The 26,889-nt window shown below is 40.7% G+C and overlaps 1 protein-coding gene across 3 annotated transcripts in view; it reads right to left on the reverse strand.

Moving 5' to 3' along the window:
* SPG11 (SPG11 vesicle trafficking associated, spatacsin) overlaps positions 1-26,889 on the reverse strand; it is a 102,008-nt gene that overhangs the window by 73,510 nt on the left and 1,609 nt on the right. For all 3 annotated transcript variants that reach the window (XR_008629299.1, XM_055132492.1, XM_004609628.2), the window contains exons 2-8: positions 24,956-25,140; positions 22,953-23,177; positions 20,789-20,990; positions 12,170-12,307; positions 11,341-11,786; positions 6,570-6,715; positions 3,894-4,026 (exon numbers count right to left, since the gene is read on the reverse strand). Coding sequence is in view for 2 of the 3 variants with exons in the window: in XM_055132492.1 (XP_054988467.1) it covers positions 3,894-4,026; positions 6,570-6,715; positions 11,341-11,786; positions 12,170-12,307; positions 20,789-20,990; positions 22,953-23,177; positions 24,956-25,140 (1,475 nt within the window). In the remaining variant the exon portion in view is untranslated. The remainder of the gene's footprint in view (positions 1-3,893; positions 4,027-6,569; positions 6,716-11,340; positions 11,787-12,169; positions 12,308-20,788; positions 20,991-22,952; positions 23,178-24,955; positions 25,141-26,889) is intronic.

Raw genomic sequence — 26,889 nt, forward strand, 5'->3', positions numbered from 1 at the left:
CCATATGGGGTACCAGGGATCAAATCATGGTCAGTCATGTAAAAGGCAGGTATCCGATCCACTGTACTATCTCCCCAGCCACTATCTCACTCATCTTTTAACAACCTGAAAGATAGTTGTTAGAAGACTCCTTTTTTCCAGAGACAAGGAAACTGCTGTTCAGAAACTTGCCCAAGCTAATATGGAATGTATATGTCAGAGTCAAAATTTTAATTTAAGCCTGATTCCAAAACTACTCTTAAATGTGGAAGTGCAACAAGAAATGTGGGTTCTTGAATTCTATTTGCCAGCTGCATATTTTAATGAGGCAATTGTTTTACTATCATAAAATGCACTGGCCCCATGGGGCCAGAGAGATAGTACATCAGGGAATGCACTTGCAGGTGTGATCTTTGAGTATAAAGCCAGGAGCAAGCCAGGTGTGGCCCAAAACCCATTAATAGTAAAAAGCACCCATTTCACCGTTAAGATTGCATCTTTAAATGAGAATGAGAAACAAGTTTTCCCCTGTAGCAAAGCTATTCCCATTTTTTAAATTTTGGGGCCACACCCAGCAATGCTTAGGAATTACTCCTGGCTCTGCACTCAGGAATTACTCCTGGTGGTGCTTGAGGGACCATATGGGATGCCAGGGATCAAACCCTGGTCAGCCATGTGCAAGGCAAATGCCTTACTGGCTGTACTATCGCTCTGGCCCCTATTCCCACATTTCTTATTTCCAGCTCCCAGCCCCACAGTAAAGTGAGAGCAATGACGGGAATAAAGTAGTCACAGGACACCAAACAAAAAAAATGTGGTTAAAGACCATACAAGGGGCTGGAATGACAGCACAGCAGGTAGGGCGTCTGCCTTGCACACGGCTGACCTGGGTTCAATTCCCAGTATCCCATATCCCTGAGCACCACCAGGAGTGATTCCTGAGTGCAGAGTCAGGAGTACCCCTGAGCATCGCTGGGTGGGACCCAAAGAAAAAAAAAAAAGAAAAAAGACCATACGAGACGAAGGCCCACTTAACTATCACAAACAATCTTTTTCTAAGAACTCAAGCCATTCTTTTTAGAAATTCACGATCACGATCACGATATCCCGTTAATCACTGATTTCTCGGGCGGGCTCAGTAACATCTCATTTCGTCCTTTCCCTGAGATTTTAGAAGTCTATCTCGACTCAGCCCTGCTAAGGATGTTGCAGTGGGGGCTCTTCAGGGTCAGGGGAATGAGATTCAGCTTGTTACTGGATTTTGCATATGAATACACCATGGGAAGCTTGCAAGGCTGTCCCATGTGGGCAGGAAACTCTCAGAGAATTGCCAGTTCCAGAGAAAGAGAGCTTGCTTTTAAGTCTCTCTGGATGTTGGCCATTGAGGAGATTACACACACCTGGGTTCCTCTGCCAGTACCTTCATGCATGAGGTAATTTAGGAATTAGAGAATAAAAAAGAAATTTCACATCTAAAAGCTTCTTCCAACAATTGTTGATAAATGAATTTTATACCCTCAAAAAATAAATAAGGTGAAACGATAAGACCATTTTAAACTCCCTAGAAAGATGACCCGCTTACATCCCCATTCAAAGACCTGACACACTGAGACCCTTCTTGCTAAGATAATCAGCTGTGCTCAGGAGACTCCAGAGGCCCCACCACTGCTCCATTCTACCCCATGGTTCCTAGAACTAGCCTAGGCACTCCTGCCTTATCAGTTTGGCTCAGCAAATATTCATTCGATACTTCTGTCACCCAAATTCCTAGAATTGGCCACATAATTCCCTTCCCAAAATAAGTTATTTTATATACATTTTACTATCTCTATATGATTGGCTTCGAACATCTCATATTTGATCCAAATTATTATATTTATCTTTTTTATGTGGTTGATTTGAAGTATTCTATATACAATTTGTTTCCTCCCCCAAATTGGGTATATGTCTCCTGCTCAGCCCCTCCCAGGACTAGTGTATAGAAAGCACAAGTTTCCCACCTAAAGCAGCCCAGAAATATGGTATTAAAAAGTGACCCCTAAGAATGGTACATGGGGGGCTGGAGAGATAGCAGAGCGGGTAGGGCATTTGCCTTGCACGCGGCCGACCCGGGCTCAAATCCCAGCATCCCATATGGTCCCCTGAGCACGGCCAGGGGTAGTTCCTGAGTGCAGAGCCAGGAGTAACCCCTGTGCATCGCCAGGTGTGACCCAAAAAGCAAAAAAAAAAAAAGAATGGTACATGGATCTTTCTCTCTCTGGAGGCCTTTGCTGTGTCAGTCTGACTAGTACACTAGTACATTCTTTCAACAAACTGACTTTGCTCTGCCTAAGCTGTCTCACTATCCCGGTAAATTCTTTTACTACCCCACAGCTCTGACCCAGCAGGATTTAGGTTTGAGCACCTCCTCCTAACCCTTTTAAGGGTCCCCACCTGGCAGTGCTCAGGGAACTATGTGGTGCTGAAGACCGTACCCTAGACTCCTACCTGCAGAACATGAACTCAGGGCTCTGAGCTACCTCCCTAGCCCCTCCCTGCCATTTTCTGTACATACAATGTGTCCACTGTACATTTCTCAACTGTGCATGCTCACTGTTCTCCCACATAAACATGCAAGTGTTTTCCTGAAAAAGTATTAAATAGATACAGACTGTTGTACCACCCTAACTCTATATGGCATAAAACCAGACCACTCACTTCCGCTTGTAGAATCTTATTCTACAGCCCTAGTTTAGCTAAATAACTTCTTCATCTTAAGTTATTTTCTTGCCAATAAACCCTTTTTTCTATTTAGCTGTTCCTATGGATGAAACTATGTAATATTTAAAAAAAGAAAAATCTCATGAAGACATATGGATGATTATTAGGCATATGAAAAAGTGCTGGTGGTCACTTGTTATTAGGGAAACGTTAAGTCAAAACAACGCGATCTCTCACAGCTGTTGAGAATGGCTTAAGGCAAAAACTCAAAAGGGGGTCTGGAGAGGCAGTACAGTAGTCAGGGCATTTGCCTTGCATGCATACAGTTGTCAGGGCATTTGCCTTGCATGCAGCAGACCCAGGTTTGATCTTCGGCACCCTATATGGTTCCCCAAGGCCCCACAAGGAGTGAAATCTGAACAAAGAACCAGGAGGAAGCCCTGAGCACTGCCATGTATGGCCCAAAAATAAAAACAAAAATTCAAAATAACCAGTACTATTGGGGATAAGGTGGGTAAAAAACCTTCATCCACTGTTGGTGAGAATGTCAACTGGTTAAACTGCTATCAAAAGCAATAGAAAGATTTCTCAAAATAGGCTAGAACTCCCATATGAGCCATCTTCACCACTTCTTGGCACCTACCCCAAAACACAAAAACATTGACTTGAAAGAATATATGAAAACCTATATTCATCAGTACTAATAATATGCTAACAAAAGTCAAGTTATGAAAATAACCAAACTATCCAATTAAAACTAAATGAATTAAAAACTGTTATATATTTACATAATAGAATACTATGAAGCTATTAGAAAGGATAAAATTATGTAATTTGCCAGTTACATGGATGGAACCAGAGGGTATCATGATGAATAGTCAGTAATAAGAAACAGTTACAGAAGGGTTTCTCTAATATGTGGCATATGATGATACACAGTGAGGGAGCCACAAGTGGCAAAGGTAGGAAAGAGAAGTAGATGGGAAGAACTTCTGGGATATTGGTGGAGGGAAACCGGTGTAGGCATGGTGCTAAAACAATGTACTCATGAAATTATCAGTTAGCATTATTGTAAATCACAGTAGCTAATAAAATGTAAAAAAAAAACATGACTGAGTTTTGGTAAATAAAAAAGTAATAAGAAAACAATCTGAAAGTGATTTTAAAAAAGATTGTGATATATAAATAAAAAGATCTTTATTTATTCTACTTACTTCTTAGATATAGGTGGGATGGAAAGTGATTAAACTGGTCAAGTACAGAAGATTTTGAAGATGGATTTAAAAGATTTTCCTTGCTCTTCAAAAAGAAATCTACTGTGTCCAGCTGACGATTTTCTATTCCAGCCTGACATGGGAGAAAGATAAAAAGAGGAAAACAAAAATACAGACTTTTTTAGAATTTATATATTAAAACTAAGCAAGATAAATCTATCTTCATCTTGCAGGAGTACCTGGGTTATAGTGAGGATTCTGATAATGATTATGCAATCCAGACCAAGTCTCCAAAACATTTCTGAACATCAATCTCTGCTTCAGTAGAAAGTTAGATTTAAAAACCTCTGAGGTCGCTGAGATGTGATTCCGGGGGCCGCACGTGTGTGGCCTCACCGCAGCTGCATGAGCATAATTCCAGAGGCCAGCTAAACTACTTTTGATACTGGCAGCTCCTTGCAGAATGTCTCCAGACTGAGAACTAAGACGCAGCCCCATGCCTACCCAGGAGGGGAAAGTTTTTTTTTTATTTCTCTCTCCCTCTCTCTGCCTGTCTCTCTCCCTCTCTCATCCTCTCTCTCTCTCCCTCTCTCTCTCTCCCTTCTTCTCCCTCTCCCTTTCCCTCTCCCTGTCCCTCTCCCTCTCCTAGTCCTTACTGGATGGGGAGGGCGTGGCGACTGCCATATTATGAGGACCACTAATGGGAGATACAAGCTTGCAATGATCCAATTTCTGGAAGAAATTTCCCTGGACTTAGTTGCTAAAATACAGAAATCCAAAACCGCGCGGCCGCGATCATTTCACATATCTTTTCATAGCAGGTCTGACTCTAGTGGGGAACTCCTAACAATAATAGTGAGTTTTTTGTTGAAATATTCAATGTAACCAAAGTAAAGAGACAGTAAAGTGAAATTTATCAGTTACCCAGGCAGAGGGGTGAGGGTGGGAGGGATGGGAGGTATACTGGGATTTTTTTTGTTTGTTTGTTTTTGGTGGTGGAATATGGGCACTGGTGAAGGGATGGTTGTTTCAGCATTGTATAACTGAGACTTAAGCCTGAAAGCATTGTAATTTTCCACATGTGATTCAATAAAAAAAAAAAAACCTCTGAGCTCCAGTTCTATCATTTTGTAAATCTATACCCATCCAATTAAAATTTTAAAGTAGCATGATACAGTTAATTGAAAAGCAGACTAAATATCAGATTTATATAAATGTGTGTGTTCATATCTTTAAATAATCAGTTGAATAAGGGATCCTGGCGATTCCCTCTCATAATAAATGGCCAAGGACAAGGGATCCTGAGAACCTGTTTATGGAACTAAGTTTACCATGGTGGAAGACAGTGGGAAGAGAAGGGTAAAAGAGTGATATATAGGTTGAGGGAAGGAACACTTTGGTACAGGGTGTGGTGTTGGAATACTGAGTATAAAACCTACCACAAACTACGGTGCCTAAGATAAAAATTTTTTAAATAATAAATTCTAGTTATTTTTAAAAATAAGTAAATATTCAGTTGAATAAATAGTTTAAAGAAAGTTATAAAAATCTTCAGATTAAAAACAACTCTAGAAAAATAACAGTACTGGAGCCTGGGGTGACAGTCTCTGCATGTACCTGAATTCATCCTGGAAGCACAAAATAAAGAAGACGAAGCCAAAAAAGTAGCAATATTAAAGGTGCCTCAAGCAACTGATGCCTGAAACTTAACTGCAAATCTTGGTTGACCGATAGCTTCTATTGAAAACCTAACGTTCATCAACCAAATAAAGTCCTTACTTGTTTTTGTAAATAAAGTGTTATGGGAATACAAACACACCCATTCATTCATATATAATAGTCAGTAGCTATAAAGGCAAATCAGATTAGTTACAACCGAAAACACAGTGACCCATATTTACTAATTGGCCCCTTGTGTCAAAGCTTAAAATATTCAGTATTTGGGCCCTTACAGAAAAAGTGTACTACCCTAAACCTGAAGAATTATTGGAGAGCTTGTTAAACTTCAGTCTGTTGAGTTCTGATTTATTAAGGCCTAGGGTATAAATTGCTAATTTACATTTCTAATAAATCCTTCAGGTGATAATGATGTTGGTTGTGGAAGAAAAGGACCAAAGTTTTGAATGTCAAGAGAACATTGGACCCAGGCAAAGTCAGGTGAGAGATTTGCAGAAATTACATATGGAGTAGAAAAGAGAATTAATCAAAGGTTACTCCTGGCTCTGCACTTAAGAATCACTCGTAGAGAGGCTCAGGGGACCATAAGGGGTACCAGCAATCAAACCTGATGAGACGCATGCAAGGCAAGCATCCGACCCTTTCTACTATCTATCTGACCCCACTTCATTTAGTCTCAGTTTATTGCTTCCTCCACTTTTTGTTTATCTTTGTGTCAGGGATTGCTCTCAGGGGGTCTCAAATATGCAAGGTAAGTACTATACAACAGAGACAAAGCCCCTAAAAATGTATAGCACTTATAAAATATGTATCTTTTAAGTTCAAATAGTTCAACTGTTGTACAGAATTAGAGTAATGAAATGGCCAGAGCTAAGCAAATGAATAGTAAAAATTAAAGGGCTTTTTTATGGGGGGGGTGGCGAAGGGGGATGTAATTCTCCCAAATTTTCAGTAAAGTATGTAACAAAAAAACAAAATTCTATAGACAATAATTGTTACCTCTAATGCATGTATGGGGATTGAGCACCTCCCCCAACCATTGAGATGGCAGAGCGAATCCACAGTGCTGGCATTTCCATGGATCATTAGTCTATTTAAAAATTCCTCTTGAGTCAATCCAAACAAAATCAGAGAGAGTCCATTTTCTAAGGGAAAAATAAAACAGCTTTAGAAATTAATGGGATTTTGGGCCTGGAGAAATATTCAATGTACTAGAACACATGCTTTGCATGCAGGAGACCAGGTTTTGATCTCTGACACCATATATAGCCCTCAGCATGTCCAGGAGCAATTTCCAAGTAACCAGCTGGAATAGCCCCTGAACACCACTGGATGTCGCCTAAAATTAAATGATTAGAATTTAGGATTAAGATTTGGCAGGAATTAGGTTTTGATTTGGGAGGAGGTTGTGTGTTTTTTTTCTTTTGGGGTGACAGCAATGCTCAGGGGTTACTCCTGGCCCCTGCACTTAGGAATTACTCCTGATAATGCTTAGGGAACAATATGGGAGGCCTGAGCATTGAACTCAGGTCGGCGGCATGCAAGGCAAACACTCTATTGGACTATTACTCTGGCCGCAGGAATTAGGTTTTAATTACTCAAGGTAATTAGAAACTTATAGACGACGGACAACAGGCAGATCGGGTGATAGTTGCCGGTGTCATGGATGTCTCCCTTCTTGTACAACAGGACATTTGGATGTACTACTGGTTTTCCATTGGGACAGAACCTTGCATTCAGACAGGTAGCATGTGAAGAGCCTAACCAGTGTATTGACGAGAACTGGCGGCAGATTCTTCAGGTCCTTGTCTGGACCGGGTGCTGTACGCTTCTTTACCAACAAAATTGTGTGTCGGATTTCGGAAGGGAGAATGTTGGGAACAACATATCCATCTTGCGGAATTTGGTATGTGGGCAGGTGGACATGGCTATCAAAGAGATCTGAGTAGGTGCTGGAGCAATAGCACTTTTGCCTTGCACACGGCCGACCTGGGTTCAATTACCAGCATCCCATATGGTCTCCTGAGCACCGCCAGGAGTAATTCCTGAGTGCATGAGCCAGGAGTAACCCCTGTGCGTGTGACCCAAAAAGCAAAAAAAAAAATCCGAGTAGAAGTTGTGGATAACCTTTGCCATTGCCCTTCTGAAAGATGTGATAGATCCATCAGGATGTCAGAGGGCAGTCATCTTGGTCTTATAGTTGGCGAAGGACAGGTGGGTGTTGTGAATACTTTTCTCAGCTTCTGCCCCATCGGCCAACACTGCTGCTCTTCTCTCTTTGAGGTCTTCCTTTATCGCTTCTCTGCACAGCTTTGCAAGCTCAGATGTTAGCTTGTGATTGCCTGAGGCTCACACCAGACCAAATTGGCAAATGAGCTCGAGAGTTTCTGAAGAGAGGCGACTTTTTGTGGCTTTCTCTCTCTCTGCATTCCTTGCATAATCATGGAGGTGCTGAACCAGTCGATCGTTATTCCTCGTCGATGTTGTTAATGACGGCATCTTCCTATATTGCTGCAGTAGTGCCAAGAGCTCCCAGTTGGTGGTCATTCTGGGAGTTTTCTTCTTAAACTTTGCAGCCCTTTCTCCCTGCTCCGTGAAGTAGAATTTCACATGAAGGATATGGTGGTCTGATCTCATTTGGAATTTTGGGACAACAGCAACATCCGTCAGGCAAAACCGTTGATTGAATATGATGTGGTCGATTTTGCTGTGGAACTGTCCACCGGGAGACTCCCATGTCCAGCGTTTAGATTCGGCCTTCTGGACCTGTGAGTTACCATGGAGGGTCTTGGTCAACATGAACTCACCCTGTTCGTTCCATTCTAGGCTGTGAGTCCCGATGTGGAGTTCTTTGGGTGACCTTCTCGGTCCTATCTTGATGTTAAAATCCCTGACAATGACCTTGTAGGTGTGGTCTTCTTTATAGAACTTCTCCAGCTCCATGTAGAACTCCTCAATTTCTTCTTTGTCATAGTTGGATGTTGCTGCGTAGACGACGAAGACAGAAACTGCCAGCAACAAAACACATCTATTCAAACGTAAGCATCCAATTTGGGTTGTTAGGCATTCAAACAAATCAATGCTCACGGCCAAGTTCGTGTTGACAAGGACACCGACCCCAACGATGCCTCTACTGTGGCATGTTCCAAAGAACAGTTCTCTCCAGTGTCGAAAACAGCGTGATGTGATGGATGCCTTCTCGGTCAATCCAACGTCATCGTCGTACTTGATCTTTTGTGCTTGCACCATCAGGTACTTGATGGATGCTTCGGATGCCAGCATACGTGTGTTAAAAGTGCGAACAATCATTTTGGTCCTTCTTCGTTTTGGCAGCCTAGTTCGGCCCTGAGAATTTATTGTTCCTTGTTCATCCTTTTTAACGTTGCTGTATTGGGGGCTCCTCCAGAGTCAGGGGAATGAGCGAGTCATCCTGAACAGGATTGGCAGAACACTAGACGAAGGACAACCATGCAAGCAATCTGGGTTCTGAAAAGGATTCAGCATGATCGACCATAACCACACGGTGACCAAGCTCATTAAGGTTTTTTGAGAGTTCAAGATGCCACTCTGTCTAATGTCCATTGATTTAAATAAGGCCTTTGATTCTGTTGAGACTGAAGCAGTCATCGAAGCCCTAGCCAAACAGGGTGTTCAAATTCAATACATCAGGATCCTCCGTGAGCTGTATTATGGATTCACCAACAGGATCTCACCATTCCACAAAGAAGTGATCATCGATGTAAAGAGAGGGGTTCAGCAGGGCGACACCATTTCACTGAAACTCCTCAGTGCCACCCTCGAGAACATCATGCGACGACTGGAATGGGAAGGAATGGGAGTGAAGATAGATGGTCAGCAGCTACACCACCTCTTCTTCACTGACCACATTGTTCTAAAAACACCAAATATTAGCCAACTGGTACAAATGCTGGCTGAATTCGACCGTGAGTGTAGAAAGGTTGGACTGCAGCTGAATCTCACGAAGACAATGTTCATGAGAAATGAACTAGTTCCTGATGTTCCATTTGCCCTCAATGGAACAAACATCTCCAAATGCAGCAGTTACGAGTACCTAGGTCAAGAACTCAACATGACAAACAACCTGGCACCTGAACTGCATAGGAAGAAGGGAACGGCGTGGAATGCCTTCAAGAGCGTCGAAGAAGTGGTTAAGAGGACAAAAAACCTCTGGCTCTGGGCACATATTTTCGACTCCACCATTCTTCCTGCACTAACATACGCCTCAGAGACCTGAGCCCAACAAAAACAGGATGAGAACGCTATCCCAGAAGAATCGAAAGAGCTATGCTTGGAGTATCACGTTTCACTCAAGTGAGAGAAGGAATCCGGAGTTCCAACCTCTGTCGATGATCAAGAATCAGGGATGCAGTCTCATTTGCCAACGCGTCAAAAATCAGACGGGCCAGACATGTAATACGATTTAGAGACAACTACTGGACTAGAGCTGTTACTGACTGGATTCCACTGGATGTCAAAAGACTGTGTGGCCGCCGACCTATGAGATGGTCAGACTTCTTCGTCAAGACCCTGAATGAACAGTCTGAGGCTCTTCGTGTTCCTGGAGCGAGCAGATGCCATTGGGCTACACTAGCACATGGACAGGGATGAATGGAGATGGTACTGGCGCCCGCTCAAACAAATCAATGAACAACGGGATGAAAAGTGATACAAGTGAATTAGATACTAATTTCTAATTACAAATATATTGATTTGATAGTTACAAATATATAATTGTAACTACAAATATATTTATTGGAGTGCTAACTCTAGATTTTTCAATGATTTTAAAATGTTATTTCTTTTAATATTTTTAGGGCTATACCTGGCAATACTTGGGGGCTTGCAGTGTAGGGGGGTAACTGAAGTGTCTTGCACATACCAAGAACATGCTCTACTACATGGGCTCCCATTCACCGAAAGTTTTTTTGTTTTTAAAACCACAAGTCATCCTCATAAGAACATTGCATCTTATGAAATTAAATTGAACCACCTTTTTCTACTTGACAAAATCATAATCAATACGTAGGAAACTTTATTTAAAAAGTCATAGTTCTGGTTTGTAAAGGCAAAACAATTAAAGCTTATTATTAAAAAGGAGACACATGATTAGTTCAATGACAACATTCAACAATTTTCCAGGTAGCTATGACATAAATGATGAATTAATGCATTTCCAAAATATCAAAACAAATTTTTAATGGCAGCTAAGCAGGTGCCATAGAAGTACAGGAAAACTGAATCAGAAAGATGGCCAACCTAAGAGAAATAAAATTTCACTTCAACCCATGAATTTACGTAAATGCAGGTGTGGTGCAGGTCCTTATATTCTGTGCTCACAACTGAACTACAGAAAACCCTGTTATAGTTTAAAAACCTCAGTGGCATAATCTATGGTTTATACATGCCTACATCCAGCTCGAGCCAGCTTTGGCTTGTACAAGCTGAAGTCAAGTGAAAACTCCCTGGATGATTAATATCAACTGCTATAATCCAATCTTTCTAAGTGGACAGAAATGACATTACTAAATTGAACATATGTGACATTACTAGGGTTCACACCTAATTTTGTCCATAAAAGATTATCACCTGGGAGGTAAGAGTAGACATTAATGCTACCAGAGCAGAAGAAAAATACCTCCAGAAAGCACAGGCCAGAGAACACACACACACACACACACACACACACACACACACACACACACACATTTTAGCAATGAATTTCAACTTGATCTTAATAAGATATACTCACCTGTCAAAACAAAGCATAGTTGCTGGTCTCCACTACTGTCTACAGGAATACACATTTTGTGATAGGAAAAATGCTGCATGGCCTGGGACTCCAAATCCCAAAGGACAATGGTGCAGCCTGTTCCTTCCACTGCCCAAGTAAAGAGAGCAGTGAACCTTGTCACAGACAAACATTTTAGTTTGACAGGATCCTTCTCACTGATGTGCATTATCTTCCATGATTTTCCCGGATCACCATTCTTGTCATGATCTTTCTGTGGAAAATTACATTGATTGGACATTATGTCTTGTGACATGAAGTCCCAGAGCGGCATACTGGTACTATGAGTAACACATTCCGGGGAATCCGAACGCAATAAACCTTGGAACCAAGGAGCACAGTGGGAAATCTCCAGTTTAGAGTTCTTTACTGTTTCATCCAATGACGACAGCTGGGCTTTCCAAGACCTGGATAGAGTAGAAAGATAGAGTAGAACTTGTCTGTTAAGTGAAAGGCATTACATAAAACACTAAATCAAGGCAAAGAATTCTTTAAAAACAAAAGCAGGGGCTGGAGAGATAGTACAGGAGTACAACCTGTACTATAGTAGTAGTGAATAATACTACCAACCTCCACTTCCATTTCTGGCACCACATACAATCTCCTGAGCACTGCCAGGAATGACCCCTGAGCACAGAGCCAGGATGCCCTGAGCATAGTCAGGTGTGGGCCCTAACTGCTACCCTCCAAAACAAAACAATTTTCCCCTGTAAAGACCTTAAGTAAAATAGTAGAGAATATTACAAAAAAAATAATGAAAATAAGTAAATCCAAAAGAAAGTTTCTATACCTATCAACTTGGAAGGAGAATTTTGTCAGTTTCATGTTGTAGTAGGAGTTAGCAGGATCATCTTCATCAATCCCCTTTGGTCCTTCAACAGGAAGGTCTTCTAGAGTTCTTTCACACAGAAGGTGTCCTGGGTGTTGCCTACATTTTAAAATGTTAGCCATGGTAAAAATGAACGATCACTCCCAACCTGTTATGACTGCACTTGTATATATTAGGGTGGGAAGTGACAGAGATGGAATACAGTTTGGACAATGTGTTTCTCTGAATAGGACTCGCTATTTCTAATGTCTATGGCAGAGTAATAAAATAACCTCAAGTGATCCCTGAGTGCAATCAGGAGAGCCCTGAGCATCAGTGGATGTGGTGCCCCCTCCCTCCAAAAAAAAAAATATACATATATATATACACATATACATATATATATTATTTAAACCTTCCAATAACCTATGAGGTTACACACACACATATTCCCATATTATAGTTACAATATATGCAGAAAGGCATCAGTCACATTTGAGAAACACAAAGGAGGCTGGGGTGGCCAAGGCATAGTGAACAAGAAGCAAGATGATACAAGATGAAGCTGAAGACAAATGTGGAAAGAATGGTGCAGGTCTTTTTCTTAGGAGGCATGTTAAACAAGATAAGTTAAGATTTAAGCAGAAAAAAATTATAATCAAGATTCAAAAAAATTAGTAAAAGGGCTGAGGGAGAAGAGATGCATTTAAGCCCATCCTCAAAGAGTTAAAATGGTAATTATTAAACCTTCTCATAATTTGAAAGTAATAAGCTGACTTACACTTGTCAAGGAGACAATAAAAAAAAGGTAGAGAAAACAGGGTGACAGTGAGTAAAGATGCATGAAAATAATTCCTCCAGCAACAAGAAAGTCAACAGGATCTGTCCCCGTTCCCTGGTAAGGTATAACGCACTCTGGCTGCTTTATACAGAATAGGTTTGTTTTTTTGTTTTTTGAGGAGGATCATACCCAGTGATGCTCAGGGATTACTCCTAGGTCTGCTTTCAGGAATCACTCCTGGTGGGCTTGGGAGATACTAGAGATTAAATCCAGATCGCCACAAGCAAGGCAAGCGCCTTCCCCACTGTATTACTGCTCCGCCCTTGCCCTATACAAGATGGGCCTGAGGGAGCAAGAACAGACATGAGGTGGCCAAACAGGCTATTAAGCTTATTTTAAAAAACAGGGCCATGAGTTTGAAACCACAGCTAAGAAAGGTGGACAGATGCAAGAAATATTTAAGGGGTAGAACAGCTAGGCCCTGGTGATTAACTAAATATGGATCTAATACTTAGAAGAGGCTGGAGACTAGGCTAGACAGATAGTATAGTAGGTAGAGTTTTCCCCTTGCATGTAGCTGACCTGGGTTTAAACCTCAGCACTTCATACAATTTCATGAGCTCCATCAAAAGTGATCCCTGAGTCCAACCAGGAGTAAGACCTGAGCACTGCCGGGTATGGCCCAATAACAAGGTTGGAGACACAGAAAAGATAAAACGGAAAATGGTCCCTGAGAAGGAGATCCAGAACACACCAGAAGATTACTCCTTCATAGGAGGTAGACAAAGAAGATGGATGCAGGAAAGTGGGTTTGTAATTTAATGTAAGAGAAGTAGAGGGAGCTCCCACTAGATGGGTTCTACTTCCTTCATAAAATAGGAAGCAAGAGTTGGGGGTAAAGAAGTGAACAGAGGTTTAAAAATCACTGTTTACAGGAACTTGTGAAATAGTATAGGGTTAAGGCACTTGCCTGCATGTCATGGATCCTGGTTTGAACCCCAGCACCGCATATGGCCCCCTGACCACTGTCAGTGTGACTCCTAAGCACAAAGTCAGGAGTAGCCCCTGAGCACTCTCAGGTGTGGCCCCCAGCTCCCCAAAAGTAAAATAAAAATTGTCTGTAAAGAATGGGTATATTAAAAGTGCAAAATTTCTTGACAATATTAAGATCACCTGGCAATGATGAATATAAACTTAAAAGTGGGCTCAACTGCTACGATACAAGCATTGAAAAGGCAGGGATATTTGGTTTGGATTTTTTTTTTTTTAGTTTTATGTTATTGTCCATATGGCAAAAATAAGATGCGTGGGTACAAGCAAGTAAGTGACTATGAAAGACCCAGGTTGAAAGAGAAAGTGTAAATAGTATGGGAAACAGAGTAGAAAAGATCAACTGACTGGAAATTTCAATGAGTTAAGATGACAGGTGAACTGAGTGTTCTTGAGTCAGCAAGGTGAAAAGTATGTGAAGCTGCCACAGTGAAACGTATAGAATAGTGATTTAGAAAAAGAACATTTTTAATTAATGACAAAGTACAAGGTATGGCAATGGGAGTAAATACTTAAACTATAATAAAAAGACATTTTTTATTATGGTTCAAGAAGAGCTCCATTGTCAGGTATGGCCTCAACCCCCCAAAAAGGCAAGAGCCTCACCTTGTACTTGTGAGGTTTTGGGCTTAATTATTGACACTTAAGGTTAAAAAAGAAAAAATCAAAATTCTCCTGGAGTGTGTGTGTGGTTGGCTTTGGTTTTGGGGGCACACCCAGTGATATTCACAGGTAACTCCTGGCTCTCTACTCAGCAACTACTTCAGGCAGTTCCTGGTCCACAAAGCAAACAAGGCAAGTGCCTTGTCCACTGTCCACTCTCTCTCCAGCCCTCTCCCAGAGTACTGAGTATTGTTCAAACATTCAAGGATTTAAAATCCTACACTCAAGAATCAGGATAGGGGCTGGAGCAATAACACAACGGGTAGTGCGTTTGCCTTGCATGCGGCTGACCCGGGTTTGACTCCCAGTATCCCATATGGTCCCCTGAGCACCACCAGGAGTAATTCCTGAGTATTGCCGGGCATGACCCAAAAAGCAAAAATTTTTTTTTTAATTTTTTTTCTTTTTTTTGCTTTTTTTTAATTATTTATTTTTAATTAGTGAATCAACGTGAGGGTACAGTTACAGTTTTATACATTTTTGTGCTCATGTTTTCCCCATACAAAGTTCGAGAACCCATCCCTTCACCAGTGCCCATTCCCTACCAAAAAGCAAAAATTTTTTTTTTTTTTTGCTTTTTGGGTCACACCCAGCAATGCTCAGGGGTTACGCCTGGCTTTGCATTCAGGAATTACTCCTGGCGGTGCTTGGGGGATCATATGGGATGCCAGGGATCGAACCCGGGTCGGCCGTGTGCAAGGCAAACACCCTACCCGCTGTGCTATCGCTCCGGCCCCAAGCAAAAATATTTTTAAAAATTTAAAAATCAGGATAGCTGAGTAGGCTTCTCTCCTGCAAATTGTCTTTCCAATGTAGATGATTAGGAAGTAACTATGCACACCAGGTATGTTTTTTTTTTTTCCTTTTTGGGTCACACCTGGCGATGCACAGGGGTCACTCCTGGCTCTGCACTCAGGAACCACCCCTGGCAGTGCTCAGGGGACCACATAGGATGCTGGGAATCGAACCCGGGTCAGCCATGTGTAAGGCGAATGCCCTACCGGCTGTGCTATCGCTCCAGCCCCACACCAGGTATGTTTTAGTCATTAAAAAACCTATTGAACTGTTCTCATAGTGACTCAAAAAAACAAAAACTAGGGCCTGGATGGGGGCTGGAGCGATAGCACAGCAGGTAGGGCGTTTGCCTTGCACGCGGCCAACCCGGGTTCGAATCCCAGCATCCCATATGGTCCCCTGAGCACCGCCAGGGGTAATTCCTGAGTGAAGAGCCAGGAGTAACCCCTGTGCATCGCCGGGTGTGACCCAAAAACAAAAAAAAAGAAAAAACTAGGGCCTGGAGTGATAGCACAGCGGGTAGGGCGTTTGCCTTGCACACGGCCGACCCGGGTTCGAATCCCAGCATCCCATATGGTCCCCTGAGCACCGCCAGGGCTAATTCCTGAGTGCATGAGCCAGGAATGACCCCTGTGCATTGCCGGGTGTGATCCAAAAAGCAAAAAAAAAAAAAAAAAAACTATTGATAAACAAGTAGGAAAAGTACATGTGAATCTTTTTTTTTTTTTTTTTTTTTTTGCTTTTTGGGTCACACCCAGCAATGCTCAGGGGTTACTCCTGGCTTTGCAGTCAGAAATTACTCCTGGCAGTGCTTGGGGGATCATATGGGATGCCGGGGATCGAACCCGGGTCGGCCACGTGCAAGGCAAACACCCTACCCGCTGTGCTATCGCTCTGGCCCCGTACATGTGAATCTTATTATCAACATACTCTCTTTAATCTGCGTTACCCCACCCCACCCAACTTGTTGGAAAATAAAAATCAAAATTAAAAAAAAGTGTGATATGTTGGGGATCATTTCTGGGTGTGATCACCAATCCAGGAAGAGGGAGATAGGGAGAGAAGGAAGGAGGGAGGGAGGAAGGAGAGAAGGAAGGCAGGAAGGCAGGAAGGCAGGAAGGCAGGCAGGAAGGCAGGCAGGAAGGAAGGCAGGAAGGAAGGCAGGCAGGAAGGCAGGAAGGCAGGAAGGAAGGAAGGAAGGAAGGAAGGAAGGAAGGAAGGAAGGAAGGAAGGAAGGAAGGAAGGAAGGAAGGAAGGAAGGAAGGAAGGAAGGAAGGAAGGAAGGGAGGAAGGAAGGGAGGAAGGAAGGAAAGAAGGAAGGAAGAAAAGAAGGAAGGAAGGAAGGAAGCTATATTCTCATAGGTTTGCAAAGATGAATATCCAGCTTTGTGATCTAAACAATAAGGCCATCTAAGTACATCCCAGTTACTCAAGGCCTTATTTCATTTGTATGATACGGTCAAAAATTCCTAATGGTTTTAGGAATATTCAAAGTCCTAAAGTATGGACTAACCTACTTTTAGAAAACCAAGCTGCAAAGAATATGCTGCTGTACGTATAGTGCATATTCATATACAGACACACTCTGCTCAAACATTACAAATTCAGAACTAGAATAGCTAAACCAAACATAAATAAGCACTCAATTTTTACTAAACTATGGGCAGCCACACATTTGGGTTATTTAAGGGAAACATATGAGGAAATCATTAGCTGGAGAAAGTTAGTTTAAAATAACTTCTAGGAGCTGGATAGATAGTACAATGAGTAGAATGCTTGCCTTGCACATGCTACAAGCACCTGTTGCACCTGCTAGGAGCAACCCTAAGCTTAGAGCCACAAGTAAATCCAGAGCACCGCTGGATGTGGCAAGAAAAAAATAGTAACGACAACCCTGAAAGTTCTTTCAGAGAAAAGTAATTCTCAACACAGCCAGGACTCCCAGTTGTATCATGAGCAATTTTTTGTTTATTTGTTTTGTTTTTTGGGGGTCACACCCGGCAATGCACCGGGGTTATTCCTGGCTCACACACTCAGGAATTACTCCTGGTGGTGCCTGGGGGACCATATGGGAAGCTGGGAATTGAACCCAGGTCGGCCGCATGCAAGGCCAATGCCCTACCCACTGTGCTATTGCTCCAGCCCCACACGAGCAATTTTAATACTATAAAAATCCTATTTCTCTTAAACTCTAGTGGTGCAAGAGGTGGATAAATATGAATATTATAAACATTTTGAGTCAAGAACTTTTAAAATTGATTACAATTTCAATTAAATATTAAGACATATATAGATTAAAACTTTGCAGACCAGAGAAATAGTACAAGGGGTGAGGCATTTGCCTTGCATGCAGCCAACTCAGTTTGATCCCAGCACCACATACTGTGCTCCAAATAACACCAGGAATAAGTTCAGAACACTGCCAGGTGTGCCACAAAACTTCCCAAAACAAAATTTGGTGAATTTTTGTTTTGGGGCTACACAAAGGTATACTCATATATAGGATAACACTCAGGGCTTACTCCTGGCTCTGTGCTCAAGAATTAGCCCTGGCAAGCTCAGGGTACTCTATGGGATATTAGAGTAGTATTGACCCACGTCAGCTGAATGCAAGGCAAGTGCCTTACCTCTGTACTATTTCTCCAGTTGTTTTTTGGGACCACACCAGGTAGTGCCCAGGGTTTACTTCTGGTGGTGCTGGAGGACAATTAGTTAGTGGTCGCTTGCACACTTTATTAAATAGTAACAATCTCAATGGAGCATGAATAAAGAAAGATAATAGGTAAAATAAAATAGTTAAAGAAAGCTAAAGGTACTTTGTTTTAGGAGTACAAAACATTTCTGAAAATACTATGTATCTAACAAGAATATGAAGTTATCAGCTAAAAATGTATCATGTCAAGTTACATGACTGCACATGTAACTTAGTATATGTATATACTTTAGTATATCACATGAAAGAGTGTTGGGAACCAGAATGCAGAATGCAATGAAACTCCAATTTGATACAAGCTTGTGTGATATATAAGCAAAAAATAAGAGAAATAGATACACTTAGTTCTAAAAGGTTAATTAGATAAGTCTTGTGGAACAGCCTTTTTTGCCTCTTACTCTGTGTCACAAGATCTTTAATTGTGATATTTATTTGTGAATAAAATCTTTGATCATTTGCAAAACAGATCTGATGCCTCATATACAGAGGGGTATGCAAAAATTTACATTAACCAGTACTGTAGAGTGCAAACTATTTCTGCAAAAAAATAATTGCAGCTGTGTTTGAGATTTGCTTTTTGTTATTCTTAAAATTTGGGTTCGCTATTTCTGATTTACCAAAGTTGCCTGACCTGTCTTGTACTAGTATTTGTGGTTTATAAGTGGCTATTTTACTAGAATTATATCATGAAATATCTGACAAATGAGATGAGAGACCTTTTGCTCAAGCTATTATGTTACTATCCAACACCCGAACACAGGCTCCATTTAATAAATGAAAGGGGAAATAGCATTACTCCTGACCCCAGGAGCAAAACCTGATGGACAGATAAGTCATTTTGATTAAATGTGAAGTTAAATAATGTTTTCACAATCATTTGTGTGAAAATTGTGTGAAAATGCCTAAGGTTATAAGAACTGGATTTTATAAATTAAAACAATTTGATTTGAGATCATACCATATGCTTGCTTAAGTGCTCTAAGAAACTACTGTGAAGACTGCATTTTAATATAAGTGAATATTTTCTTTCCTCTCTCTCCTTTATACCTTTAATATGTTTTTATCTTTGAGCAATGTCTTTTTTGTATAGATACAGGAAAAGTTAATGCTATGCTTTTATAATATGAGAATTAATTGACTGAAAAATATTAATGAGCAGGTAAATCCTGAAACTCCTGGGCATCTATCTTATTTACCTGACTTAAGCTTCAGTTGCCCTAAGACTGGCCTTAATTTCTAACACCCCAAAAGCTGGGTCCCACTATAGGCATTGGATGGACCTGAGGCAAGTATTAAGCTACCCTGATTTGACATGGGACAGCCTACAGGCCATAAGAAGCACAACTGGTCAAGAGCACAGCATGGGACAGGCTCTGTCATGACACAAAGGGAACAACTAAGAAGGACCCTATAGGGTTAGGAAAAGCTAACATGGCCTGAGGACTATAGTCTGGGAAATATGGCGAGATGTCCCCAGGAAAATCCACCTTCTCTAATGGTCTCCTGTGAGGCCATTTTAAGCTTAATCAAAAGGGTTTAGATAATAGGAGTCTCTTAGTGTGTTTAAGCAAAATGACTTAATATTTATCAGAAGTAAATCTAATATGATAGTTTAAATAAATTACCAGTAAAGAAAAAGAGGAAGTTGGGGCTGGAGAGATAGCACAGCGGGTAGGGCGTTTGCCTTGCACGCGGCCGACCCGGGTTCAAATCCCAGCATCCCATATGGTCCCCTGAGCACAGCCAGGGGTAATTCCTGAGTGCAGAGCCAGGAGTAACCCCTGTGCATCGCCAGGTGTGACCCAAAAAGCCAAAAAAAAAAAAAAAAAAAAAAAAAAAGAAAAAGAGGAAGCAATGTATTTCAGTAATTTGCTCTTCTGTATAAAATAAAACCAGTAGGAATGACTTAAACAAGTGCATCATAATAGACTGATTTAAAGGACACTCAGTAAATTCACCATTCTGGATCAGCCAGAGTGAATCACAATACTCAAATCCAGTTCCTTTTCCCCAAGGATGTCCAGCTTCCAGAGAGGTTTCAAAGCAACCCCATCAAGTTTTAGAACTTACCCAGCCAGTACTACTAGTCCATGGAGCAGCATAACCAAAAGGGGGAGATGTTGGGAACCAGAATCCAGAATGCTGGAATTCACATATGGAATGCTTCCCTAGAATGCCAACCCTGGCAGGGAATCTTATCTGCTCTATCTCTGTTGCCCCTCCTGGAAGAATGTCCCCTTAAGTAAGCCCTTTATGTTTATGTTTATCACGTTAAACTAATGCCCTCAGATACGTAATAATACAACCCAGATAGAACAAGACTGTTAGGCTTCTGGCCACAGAATGTTGTTCTCCTTTGAATGACTATTGGCCTTAAGCAATACTGTTCATGGAGGACAACTGGGGCTCTCAGTCCATGAGGCTGCTAGCCCCTCGATTCCAGGCTTTTCCTCTCTTATTTTTTTCTCTTTTCTTAATCCTCCCCTGCCCCTGCTTCAGGCTTATTCACCTGTGGCTAGTCCCTGGTAAAAGAATAAACTTTTGGCCTCTATGGCTCTAATATTTACCTTTAATTAAGAGATGACAATAGTTTACATACCTGAAATACAAACTTAAATTAACAGCAATTGCAGAGTTGGAGGAGCTGATAATCACTGCAACATCTAGGTCTTGAGACACTTTCAGTGAAGAAAAGGAAGAAATCCTGGCTGGCCCATGGTGCTCCTCATCACACATATCTTCTTGGTGAAGTGTTAGATCCACATGAGCTACATGTGTACCATCCACAATGTCAAAAATGTCTGAGTTAGAGTTAAAGAAGATGCAAGTCTTAAGTATGTCTAGCCAATTAAAACACACGATGGGGGAGAGCTATACAGACTTCATCATTCCAACCTTGTTAAGTATAATAGCAGAAGGAAGAGTTGCCTCCTTAATACAAAAGGCAGCTGTCAGTCTCGTAACAGAAAAGGATTCAACATCGAGGGAGCCCCATCCCAATAACCAGAAAATGAAGTTGTTAGCTCAATAAACAACCTGAGAGGAAGTTCATTCAACAATATTTGCTAGGGCTGGCATGATAGTACAGCAGGTAGGGTGTTTGCCTTGCATGCAGCCAACTTGGGTTCAATCCCTGGCATTCCATATGGTCCTCAAGCAATGCCAGGAATAATTCCTGAGTGCAGAGCCAGGAGTAACCCCTGAGTGAGATCCCAAAAGCAAAATAAATGAAAACAAAATTTAAAAATAAACAGTATTTGCTAAAAAAAAACAGTATTTGCTAAATTCTTATCTTCTGCCAAGTTCCTGAAATACTGCTAATATTTCTTCCACAACAGTGCTGTCTGAAAGAAACAGAATGCAAGCTTCATTTGTCATTGTAAATTTTTTAGTAACCTTATTTTTAAAACACTAAACAAGACTAATTTTAATACATTCTAATTAACACAGTATATCAAAATTATCACCTCAATATATAAATTATAAAAAACTGAGGTGACTTAACAACATGGAGCTGGGGACATGGCTCAACAGAAGGCAAGACACAAGCCTTGCATGTGTGAGGCCCTGGGTTCAATTTCTATCATTGTCCCCCAAAATAAATAAAATTAGTCTATTTTTGACATGTATGAAATATGAAAAAAATAATAGCCAAAAAAATAAAACCAGCCAAAGAAAACAGACCCCAAGAACTGGCCTATATAACCAGGCTCAATACCATCACACCACCACCACCACCACCACCCCTGAAAAAAATATTCAATTCTTCATGCTAGTCGATTTCAAGCATCCAATGGAGTATGACATATCTAAAAATTTTGGTTTTGATTTGGGGCCACAACCGGTGGTGCTCAGGGCTCACTTCTAGCTCACTACTCAGGGATCACTCCTGGCAGAGCTTAGAGAACCTTATGGGGCACAGAGAATGAAACCCAGGTTGGTTGTGTGCTCCAGCCCCTAAATTTCTTAAGAACTCTGATTCAAAAATCTAAGTTTCAAAATTGTTATAAAGGATCATTTTCAAAACGTCAAAATAATTTTACTGATGATCTCAAGATTTTCTAGAAATAAAAAAACTGATATTGGGTGAAAGAGACACATAGATATTTAATAAGCGTATTCTTAATAAGTAGTCATGCAGAACATACGCAACTTAAAAAGAGCACAATGAGGGGCTGGAGCGATAGCACAGCGGGTAGGGCGTTTGCCTTGCAAGCGGCCGACCCAGGTTCGAATCCCAGCATCCCATATGGTCCCCTGAGCACTGCCAGGAGTAATTCCTGAGTGTAGAACCAGGAGAAACCCCTGTGCATCGCCGGGTGTGACCCAAAAAGAAAAAAAATAAAAATAAAAAAATAAAAATAAAAAGAGCACAATGAAGTTGAGTAAGATGATCAATATGAGAAAATGTACTTGTATGCTGCAGAATATTGGAATGAATTAAAAGACAATACAGCCTCACAGTGATTCATTTAAAATAATACTTTAAAAATTTTTTTTAAATAAAAAGGAAAAAAATAATAAAAAATATTGTGAACAACAATAATGGAATAACAATTTGGTTAATAAAATATTGTGAAGAATAAAAGAAAAAGACAAAGCAGTTGACTATTTTTACAAGTTCATAAAGATCCTTTTTTAAAAAAAAAGTCTTACTAAAAAAACTAGCCATTCCCCCTACATTCCCAGTCCCTAAAACAAAAATGCTCACCTTTAAAGGTAATTTTCTCCCCTTCATATCAACATTTTAATGTCAAGGATACAGATCCAACCTAAACTACTCAAAACAAAAAGAATTCCTCTGCAGAGCTGCGTGTCAATAATCCTGTCCACTGCCGGTGCAGGCAAAGGCAATGTGAAACAGTTGAGTACTCTAATTTCAGCATCTCTTTCAGGGAATATAAGATGTAGAATGATGCATTTGTTGATGAACAATAACGACGTGTTATCATGAAATGACAAAATTCTCAAAGATAATAAGGAAGTACCTATAAAAGAAAAGGATTTTATTCCAAACTCCTTGCTCTTAATTTTATAATTAGTAAATCAGATTTTCCAAATATAGCACAAACAGGTTTAAATAAAAAATAAATCTCTCATAAAAGAATAAATTAAAAAAAAAAAAAAGAAATCTCTCAGTCCAACGATATTATCCAAACCCACCTAAGCACATGAAAGGCACATAAGGGAGTGAATAACTACAATGTCTGCTTCATTTAGAACCAGAGTCTGAAAGCATACCATAAGATTCAAAAAAGCCTACTTACTACAAGAAAATTCACGGACCTTATAAAATGGAAAAAAGGAATCCACTGCCTTAAAAACAAAAGCTCTGGGAATTCTACTCAGGAGACCCACTCCCACCATGAGAGGCTTCCTGCCTGGTCCCCTTTCATTTCTCTTCTTTTTAAAATAAAACCTTAATCTGAATTTAGAAAATAAAGCTTAAATGTCTTTATTTTGGCTCCTCCCTTCATGGCAGGACATAGTATAGAGCTCTGAGGCCAGAGAGATAACTCCATGGGCTTGAGGAACACTGTGCATGTGGAAGGCTTAGATCCAATCCTGGATTCCACATATAGCCTGAGCACTTCAAGAAGGACCCCAATGTGACCCCACTGCTCACGCCCCACAAATAGTAAAGAGTTCTGTGATCTTCCAATTAGAAATGTAATGTCTAGGGTCAGGATAAATGGTCCACAGTTGGAAGTCTGCCTCAAGGACTGGGAGAGAAGGCAGTTGGGACAGAAAAAGGATCGTTATGATAATAATAGCTGGAAGGAATTGCTCCAGATTGGATATGCATGCTGAAAGTGAGCAAATAACCAAATGATGGCTTTTCAGTATCTGTACTGAAGACAATAAAACCCAAAAGGCAGGGGGAGAGGGGGGAAGAGACAGGGGTGGGAGAGAGAAAAAGAGAGAGAAAGAGAGAGGGAGGGAGGGAGGGAGGAGGGAGGGAGAGGGGGAGAGAGAAAGAGGTAGAGAAAGAGAGGGGAAAAGAGGGAAGGAGAGGGGGGAGAGAGGGAGGGAGAGGGAGAGAAAGAGAGAAAGAAGAAAAGTGCCTGTCTTAGAGGCAGGTGGGGGGGTTGGCAGGAAGGATACAGGGGATATTGGTGGCGCGAAATGTATACTAGTAGAGGGATGGGTGTTGGAACATTGTATGACTGAAAATCATGAAAGCTTTGTAACTGTATCTCACGATGACAGTGATTCAATAAAAAAAGAAATGTGATGTGTTCCAATGAGACACATATGGAATTAAAATTTTTCTAGAGAACAGAACAATAGTACAGTGGGTAAGATGCTTGCATTGAATGTGGCTGACCCAGGATCAATCCCCAGCATCCTATAGGTCCCCCAAGCCCAGCCTTGAGTGATCTTTGATACCAGAGTCAGGAATAAGTCCTGTATACCACTATATGTGGTCCAAAAATCAAATTAAAAGTTTTCTAGCAGTTGCACTGAGGGAAAAGTAAAATGAACAAATAAAAAACAAACTTAGGACATTAGAACAACATAGTGTTGCCAGAAGTGAAGTGGGAAAAGTGAGATGGATAAAGGCAGTCAACCACAGACGGATAAAAAACCACAGATGGATAAAGGCAGTCAACCACAAAGCATCACACCAGTAGTACTCCATGAGCACTACAAGATGTGATCTCAAACTCAAAAACAATAAATCAAAAAACACACATTCCTAATTTCATCCCATTATAATTGTTTCCCAAATAATGCCACGGATTTAAAATTTGTAAATACTTACTGATATGCTGCTCTTCAATGAGTTTTTGCAATGTCTCCTCATTACAGCTATACAAAATGGTTACATCACATCTTCCATCTTTTAAATTAAATTCATAGATGAACAGTTCATAATTTTCAGTAAGAGCAAGCAACCTGGGTTTGTCTGCTGGTGTGCCACTATTATGAGAATCCTCCCAAACAAAGCTAAGGAAAAAAGTTTATTATATTCAATATCAACAACAATATTTGCCCACAAGAGCAATGGTAGAATGGTAGAATAAGAAAGCAGTTGTTTAGTGTACTTGCTATTATCAACTCACATCCAACTTAAGAGAATGTAAACTGCTCTAGGTCTTCCCACCTCCTCCCCAGTGGGCCCCTATTTGACAAAGCAAGAATACAGAAGAGGTTAAAAAGTGGCATGGAGCAAGAGATAATGAATGCTTTTCTTTATCCTAAACTCTTGGATGTTGTTTAAGAGGCACTGTCATGGTCAAAAATGTTTCAACAGGGGTTGGAGCAATAGCACAGAGGGTAGCATTGAATGACGCCGACCCGAGTTTGATTCCCAGCATCCCATATGGTCCCCCAAGCATCGCCAGCAGTAACCCCTGTGTATCACTGGGTGTGACCCAAAAAGCAAAAAAAAAAAGTTTCAAAAGTTAAATAGTTGCTAATAATTTATATGCTAGGTCATTACTATATTTATTTTTATAGAAATAGTATTTTATACCTCCATTCAATTAGTATTTTATATTGCCATTCAATAGAATTTTCTTGATGAAAGTATAATACAGCAGCCAACAGTCACATGTGGCTACTGAGCACTTACAATGTAGGTACTTGGGGTCAAAGTATCGGGTAGGATGTTTGCATTGCAGGTGGCCTACCCTGGTTAGATTCCTGGCATCCTATATGGTCCCCTGAGCACCGCCAGGAGTAATTCCTGGTGCAGAGCCAGGAGTTAGCTCTGAACATCGCTGGGTGTGACCCAAAAAGCAAAAAAAAAAAAAAGTATGTACAGAAGCTAGAACAGTATGTACAACTCAACAGGCTGAATACATGATTTGCATGCAGACCTAGGTTTGATCCCTAGCACCACAATGTCCCACTCAGCACTGCTGGTGCAATCCCTGAACAGAGCTGAGAGTAGACCCCACGCATCATTCAATAGGTAAGGCCCCCAAATCAAAGTGAAAGTCAAAGGGCTCCAAACCTAGGAACAATTCAGTAAGATGAAGCTACACATTGACAAATTCATTAGGAGAAAAATTCTCTACAGGGACTAGAACAATAGGTCAGTAGGTAGGGTGCCTGCCTTGCACCAGGGTTCAATCCCTGAATACAAAGGCTGGAGCAAGTCCTGAACAACTATGGGTATGGTCCAGCAATAAGAAAACAACAGCAAAAATTCTCTACATAAGTAGCTGGACAACTAAAAATACTGGACTTGGTGCTGTTAAATCCTTAAACGAAATAAAAACTGGCACATTTTATACTTTTGTTTACAAATAAATTGGTATTTTTTCATAAACACTCAATTTCATATAGTTTAACCTGAAAATATGAAAAATATCTAAATCCTAATGTGGAAAAGATGAAATATATATATATATATATATTTGAAAGGCAGAATACTACAACATCAAAATCCTGTACTATACTGCCTTAAAGAAATATAGAAAATTTTAGTGAACAAAATCTACATTGTACAGTGATTTCTGCAACATAAAACAGATCCACCATACTTTAGAAAAGTAAAAAGCAAATCCTGAATACTTAACTTTGTACTTATTTTTTACTTTAGAAATTAATTGAATTGTTAAAATTCAGTTAACATAATAAAATCCTTTCCTGATCCTCCTCCCCTTTTAATTTCATGCAGATTAACAAATGCCCCCATTATCTCACATGTGTCAGTCTCATCTGTTAGGTTCACAAAACCCTAGAGTG

Source organism: Sorex araneus, chromosome 3 (genome assembly GCF_027595985.1).
Source record: "Sorex araneus isolate mSorAra2 chromosome 3, mSorAra2.pri, whole genome shotgun sequence".
In the NCBI taxonomy this organism is placed as follows: domain Eukaryota; kingdom Metazoa; phylum Chordata; class Mammalia; order Eulipotyphla; family Soricidae; genus Sorex; species Sorex araneus.